The sequence below is a fragment of the Arachis duranensis genome, chromosome 7 (assembly GCF_000817695.3).
Source record: "Arachis duranensis cultivar V14167 chromosome 7, aradu.V14167.gnm2.J7QH, whole genome shotgun sequence".
NCBI classification, from domain to species: domain Eukaryota; kingdom Viridiplantae; phylum Streptophyta; class Magnoliopsida; order Fabales; family Fabaceae; genus Arachis; species Arachis duranensis.
In genome coordinates, this window is record NC_029778.3 from 53348926 (window position 1) to 53355946 (window position 7021).

Consider the following 7021-nt stretch of genomic DNA (forward strand, 5'->3'; position numbering starts at 1 on the left):
GATGAGAATACAATAGTAAAAGGTCCTATTTGTAGAGAACTAGTAGCCTAGGGTTTACAGAGATGAGTAAATGACATAAAAATCCACTTTCGGGCCCACTTGGTGTGTGCTTGGGCTGAGCATTGAAGCATTTTTCGTGTAGAGACTTTTCTTGGAGTTAAACGCCAGCTTTTGTGCCAGCTTGGGCGTTTAACTCCCATTCTTGTGCCAGTTCTGGCGTTTTACGCCAGAATTCTTGAGCTGACTTGGAACGCCTGTTTGAGCCATCAAATCTCGGGCAAAGTATGGACTATTATACATTGATGGAAAGCCCAGGATGTCGACTTTCCAACGCAGTTGAGAGCGTGCCAATTGGGCTTCTGTAGCTCTAGAAAATCAACTTCGAGTGCAGGGAGGTCAGAATCCAACAGCATCTGCAGTCCTTTTCAGCCTCTGAATCAGATTTTTGCTCAGGTCCCTCAATTTCAGCCAGAAAATACCTGAAATCATAGAAAAACACACAAACTTATAGTAAAGTGCAGAAAAGTGAATTTTAACTAAAAACTAATAAAAATATAATAAAAACTAACTAAAACATACTAAAAACATACTAAAAACAATGCCAAAAACGTATAAATTATCCGCTCATCACCCTTGCTGCACGCTTGATCAAGCTCTCTGGAAAGTTGAACTAGCATGGCACGCCCTGGGTCTGGCGTGCCACACCCTTTGTAAGCAAGTGATTCTTCTGTTTGGCGTGCAACGCCACGAACTCAAATGGCATGCCCCAATGGCTTTTGCTTCCTAAATGTGGCGTGCCACGCCTGGGGTTCAAGTGGCATGCCCAAGTGAGGAATAGTGGATGGCGTGCCACGCCCTCGAGACCAAGTGGCACCCCCAGGTGTTTGGCCTCCTTCATCCTCTTTGGAAACTTGTACCAGCGTGCCACACCTAGAGGCTGGCGTGCCACGCCCATGATCTTGCCTTGGTTCCAGTAGTTGGCGTGCCACGCCCAGCACTCAAGTGGCATGCTATATTGAGATTCTTGGACTGGCGTGCCACGCCTTCGATACCAAGTGGCACGCCCAGCCCTTGCTTTGGCCTCTTTGTGCATTGGCGTGCCACGCCTGGTCGCTCAAGTGGCACGCCTAATTGGGATTGAGAGCCTCGCGTGCCATGCCTTTGACCTCAAGTGGCACGCCCAGACTTCATTTACCTTCAACCCCTTCTCTGGGATTTTGTACCAGCGTGCCACGCCATGCTGCTCAAGTGGCACACCCATACATTTGTGGATTTCTCAAGCTTGGCGTGCTACGCCTGGTTCCTCAAGTGGCACACCCAAGTGACTTTTTGATGCTGGCGTGCCACGCCTTCGATACCAAGTGGCACGCCCATGGTGATGGTTCCTCTTGGGATGATGAGTTGGCGTGCCACGCCCCTTGGCTCAAGTGGCACGCCCATAGAAGGTGATGGGTTAGGCATATCACGCCCAACCTGGCATGCCACGCCCGCTTTAGTGTCCTCCATTGTTGCTCTCTGGAATTTAGCACTAGCATGCCACACCCAACTCCTGGCGTGGCACGCTAGTTCATTTTTGTGGCGCTTGCTCTAAGTGGCACGCCCGCTTCACACGCCTAGCTCATTTTTGTTATTTTCTTCCCCTTTTTGATGTCTTTTTCACCTGAAATTCAGCACAACTCATCTCAAAGTAATGTACCATAATATTCATCAAATAATACATGAATTGTAATGATCAAATGAGATTTATGCTCTTTTATGGTCCTCTTTATGCAAGAAAGAAGGGTAGATGATGCAAGTCATCAAGAAGTTAAAATAAAAGCGTTAAAACAAAAAGCACAACACTCACGAAGTGATAACGTAAACGAAACAAGGTAAGATTAAGCTAACATGGATACATACTAAAGAGTTCCAAAAAATATAGATAACCAAGCTCAAGACTCAGCTTGCAAAGACAAACCAGGCAGAGCACATAAGTATATATACACATATACATAAGAGAACCCAAAATAACCCAAACTATAGTTTTACAAAACCTGTTACTCCAAAATCACCTCTAAGAGGGACGAAACACCATATACATAAGTAGTGGAGATAATAAGTATTTACATATATACATATAGCCAAAATAAAGCCCTAAAAGCTCAAAGATCTTCGCTATCAGAAGCTTTCAACATGCCTCAGCGAGGTGCCTCACATCCTACATCCAAAAACTACAAAATATGTATGGGGTGAGAACCAGAGGTTTTCAGCATGGTAACAGTGCCCACATATCTAACATATAATGTCTCGGAAAAGTTAAAAGCAATCCTAGAACTTCTAACATATAAATTAAACTTATAAAACATAACTAAAACAAAAGTAAATTAGGCCACTAACTAAGGATTTTCATGCTATCTAACACTCCCCTTTCCAACTCCTCCGAACCTCACAACCGCCACTAGAATTGTTTGGTTCAAACACAATTATTACATGCAAGAAAACAGTTAGGATTCAAATACAGTAGATAAACAAGTAGCAAATTGTAAGACCCAAAGCTTTTGAAAATGGACTATTATGAGATAATTTCAAATTTAGTATTTCTGTAGCTTTAATTTTAGAAATTATTTTATTAAAGATAATTAAGGCAAGTTTTGATTTATTGAATTTGAGATGAGTTATGATTATTATCCAATTTTATAATTATTGGATAATTTTCTATATTTAAGTGATAAAGTTGGCAGTTATGAAATAATGAGAATTTTATATGATTTGAATTAAATAAATAATATTTTAAATATTAATACTGCTATTTTAGAAAATGAAGAAATTAAGTATATTATTCTAGTTATTTGATTTGGATATTTTATTGAAAATAATTTGGAAAAGTGATGAACAAATAGTATTTTCTATATATAATTAGTGTTGGATTTAATTGAGTTTCAATTACTATATTATCCTTACTCTTATATGAAAGTACAAAAATGCCCCTAACCCTAATTTTCCACACAACACTCCTACCCCTTTTCCCCTAACCTTCAGCCGTCGAAACCCTACCCCAATTGCTCTCTTCTCAGACCCAATAGCAGAGGCACAAACCCTTCCCCTTTCTCAAATCGGTCACGACAATAATGGGAAAAAGGGACGAAGAAGAAAATGGATCCAAGGGAGAGGGGGTGGAGCTGCGCTCAGAAGAGAAGGTGAGCCACGTCGCTGCCACCGTTCAGCCTGTCACCATCGCGCCGTCTGCATCGTCGCCACGAAGAGCAGAACCAATGAAAGGGACGAGTGATGGTTGTCACGGGCTTGGCGGCCGCCGCGCCTTTGTCGCCACCGCACCCACGCCGTGTCGCTATTGTCGCCCTCACTACATCGCCGCCGTCGAGCTCGCGAGCGTGGAGGAAGCACAGCACCACCGGTTTCGTCAGGTTTTTGCCGTCGAACTTGTCTCTACCTCCGCGACTGATCACACGCTCAGGGAGAGAGGATGCACGAACAGGAGCCGCCGCGAGGTTGCCGTCGTCACTGCATGGCTGGGCTCGCCGTTGTGGAAGGTCACCGCCTTTCCTCCACCATCGCCGAAGGTCCATCACCAGAGCTGCTGGGCTCGCCGTATGTTGCTGTGGTGTCGCCGGAGCTTCAGGCCGCTGTGCTGGCCGCCGGAGACCGCAGCTGAAGCCTCTGGCTTCGTGGGTTCTGATTGTTGTAAGTTGCTCGGCTGTGCACCGTCGTCGGAACTGGGCCAGATTTACCGGTAACTGCTCTCTCTTTTCTCGAATCAGTTCCATTTTTATTTTGCTCCGCTATTCTGATTTGGTTGGTGTCCCTGTTGCCTTGCCAAATGGAATGGTTTTGCCGCAGCTAGGACGGATGCACAGGTCCCTGATTCTATTCTGTTACTCCATCATTCTGTTTCCTATAGCTACAGTAGGTATTCTGATCTTGATATCATTACCGCTATTATTTTGTTATGGATTATTGAGAGTTCCGTGATATTGACGTGCTAGGTTCGAGTTTTGGTAATCGCATGGTTGGAATAAAATCCGTTTCTGTTGTAAAAGTAAATGGAACTGTGAATGCAGCTGCCACAGAATGCGAGCCGATAGAAAAAGAGTTCATGTGGCGTAGCTAGATTACGTTTGAGGTAGAGGCGCTTTCCAAAAATTATATTTTATATATTGGAATTATTACATATGGATACTAATGTGAAACAGTGTACTTGGTGATTGTATAAGCCTTATGTGATGTTGATTGTCCTGGATGAATGTAATTATATGTTTGAATGGATTATTATTTGGTTTTGATGAATGGATTGTTGTGCGGTCTTGTGAAATGAAATGCTTTTGAAGTTAATTCTTTTAAAGCTTTGAAATCGAGTTTAATCCATTGGGAATTGATTTGAGTTGAGTTGATTTTATTAATAAATATGGAATTGAGATGACTGTTGGATTTGGCTTGCCTTGAACTGATTTTAGATTTTGGGCTGTTGGAAAGGCTGTGGAACGGTTTAGTTGGGACCCAAACTGGGCGGCAAAGTCCAAGTTTTAGGGGAGATGCTGTCGAAATTTCTATAAAATCTGAGCCTTTATTGAAATGTTTGTAAAAATGATGAGTTAAATACTTCTACTATTTTATTTCAATTATCAAGAAAAGGATGATTCATACTTTTGAAATGAATTATTAAAGAGGAAATTGTGATTTAGTCTTGCTTCTTAAGAAAGGCATTGTATCTCTTTCAGGAGGAAGTTATTTAGATGAAACTTATGTTTTAAAGTTGTTTTAAATGTGACAAGGGCAATGCTTTTGAATTTGACTTGAGGGTTTCAATTAGAGGAGTTTCAATGACTTTGAAAGAACCTGAATGTCTATTGACAAGTTTCATTTTGAAATATTTTTAGAAATTTTTTAAGTACTCTTTGAATTTTGAATTCTTGCAAGACCAAAACAATTTTAAACTGTTGAAACGTTCTAGAATTTATCATGGGGGTTGAAGATGGTTTTGCCTAAGCAAAGGAAACGGCTTTGAAAGAAGTAAATGATTACGTGACTCGGTTTGGCTTAGATCCTACTTTATTACTCAAATCGGAAAGCCAATGTTTTAATGATTTTAAATGAATTTGACGAAATGAGTTATGTTATTCTCCCCTAAAGACTTGGGACTCTGCCGGTAAACTTTTGGTTATAAAATCCCATTGTTGGATGTGTGATTTTGAATACTTTGAAATAAATCCTTAACTTGCCATGGTTTTGGAAGTTTTGGAAAGAGAATGTCGAGAGTGGATTTGTTTTAAAAAAGGGAACTCACTTTGAGTAAATTTGTCTTATGAGCCTAAGATGATTTGAGAAATGAGATCTTTAACGCCAAGGCTGAGTAGAGTTGAAATTTGATTTCAAAGTAAAATGGCTTGAAAAAAAGTGATTTATGGCTTAAATGCCAGTTTTATGAATTTGATGATGTTGAATGGTGAAAGTGCTATTTTGTTATGGGCCAGAATGGCTGTGTATGATTATGAATATTGGCTGGTTCTGGATTGAACCGTGAGCTGGAATGGCTGTATATGATATTGATTTATGGCTGATTGCCGAATGAGTTATGGGACGTATGGCTAACTATGAATTATGAATTTAAGCCGGATGGCTGGGATGGATGTTGATCCATGGCTGGGATTGAATGAATATATGCTTGAGATACCTGGGTAGTAGCAAGGGTTGTGGTTCGTCCCACTTGCTCCAGGTCAGAGACTGTGACGCCTGGGTAGTAGCGGTAGTAGTGGTGATTTCACTCGCTCCAGGTTGAGCTTTTAAATACTTGCCTGGGTAGTAGTGGTTATTCCACTGGCTCTGGGTTGAGCGGGTAGTAGCAATGTGGTTGTAGCTCAAACCTACTGGCTCCGCGATGGGTGTTTCTATCCATGGTTAGCTACCAGGACGTGTCGGGTTGGCTATATAACCGACAGATGATATCATCAGCCACTAGGACAGGCATGCATCATATGCATCTATGTGACATTGTTTGGGTGTGCATATTGTATGTGGTTTGCCTTTGTGATTAACTGCTAATTGTTCTACTTGCTGTAACTGTTTGTTTGTGCTTGAACATCCTATCTGTGTTTGCATTTGGGACTCTGTTGGATTGTGGTGATTGGTTGATGGTTGGATTGATTGGGCATAGGGCCGTGGTTGAAATGAGATGGACCGATGGTTGGTTTCAGTTTTGTGTGTTTCCGGTTTGGAAAGATATGGTTCAGTATAGATAAAGCTTTTTGAAAGGCTTTTTGAGTTTTTGAGAATTGAACGGTTCCTCTTTTAGAAAAGATTTTCGACTTTACTTTTATTGTAAACCGTTGTTTTTGAAAAGAGGCATAAGATGGTTATTAATCACTAGTACGGTTTATCTTCACGTATCCTATTACAGTAATTCCCAAAAACCCTCTACTGAGAACCCTTCAAGAATGATGTTCTCACCCCCTACATTTTTTCCCTTTCAGGATATGGGCGCAGAAGTCACGAAAAGTTTATTTAGTTGTTGTTGAGATGCTCTGTATTGCTTTAGATTATTATCTTTGTACCCTCGCCTTTATCCTTATATATTCTGTAAGAGGGGTAGGAATTGTATTGGATAATGTTTGTAATATTATTTATATATATGTATATATATGGATGTACTCTTTATGAGTTTTTGTAAGTTGTATGGTATCCATGGATGTACGTTATTGAATGAAGTATTTTGGGAACGATATTGCGGTAAAAAGTTTTAAACAGGCTCATATTTTAGTATTAAATAGTATAAGTATCGTCGTAATGTCCAAGCTATCAGAGTCGCGCAGCCGGAAGCGTGAGTTTTGGTAGTTAGGGTGTTACACAAATAGTTTATGCAATCAGTTAGGCAATCCAAACAAGGCATACCAAATAAACACATAGATGCATATGATGCATGTCTGTCCTATGGCTAATGAGTTTCATCTAGGTAGCTAACCTGACAAGTCCAGGTAGCTAACCATTGGACTGTCCCTCTATTGTGCATCCCCAAAACTCAAGTAATTTT

The 7021-nt window shown here is 40.9% G+C and overlaps 1 protein-coding gene across 2 annotated transcripts; it reads left to right on the forward strand.

The window, feature by feature from the left end:
• Window positions 1-3004: 3004 nt before the first annotated feature.
• LOC127740616 (uncharacterized) lies at window positions 3005-6694 on the forward strand. Of its 2 annotated transcripts, XM_052251779.1 has the most exons (4): window positions 3005-3730; window positions 3838-3903; window positions 3984-4120; window positions 6465-6694. In XM_052251779.1, exons 1-3 carry the CDS (start codon window positions 3268-3270, stop codon window positions 4106-4108), a joined length of 654 nt encoding a protein of 217 aa, XP_052107739.1. In that variant the 5' UTR covers window positions 3005-3267; the 3' UTR covers window positions 4109-4120; window positions 6465-6694. The 2 variants fall into 2 exon arrangements, 1 of the variants encoding a protein (XP_052107739.1); XR_008001272.1 differs by lacking the exon at window positions 3984-4120.
• Window positions 6695-7021: the final 327 nt, after the last annotated feature.

Coding starts and splice junctions, on each gene's coding strand:
- LOC127740616 (XM_052251779.1), top strand. CDS start 3,268: ATGGTTGTCACGGGCTTGGCGGCCGCCGCGCCTTTGTCGCCACCGCAC. Junction 3,731..3,837: donor GAACTGGGCCAGATTTACCG/GTAACTGCTCTC, acceptor GTTTTGCCGCAG/CTAGGACGGATGCACAGGTC. Junction 3,904..3,983: donor TTCTGTTTCCTATAGCTACA/GTAGGTATTCTG, acceptor TTGACGTGCTAG/GTTCGAGTTTTGGTAATCGC.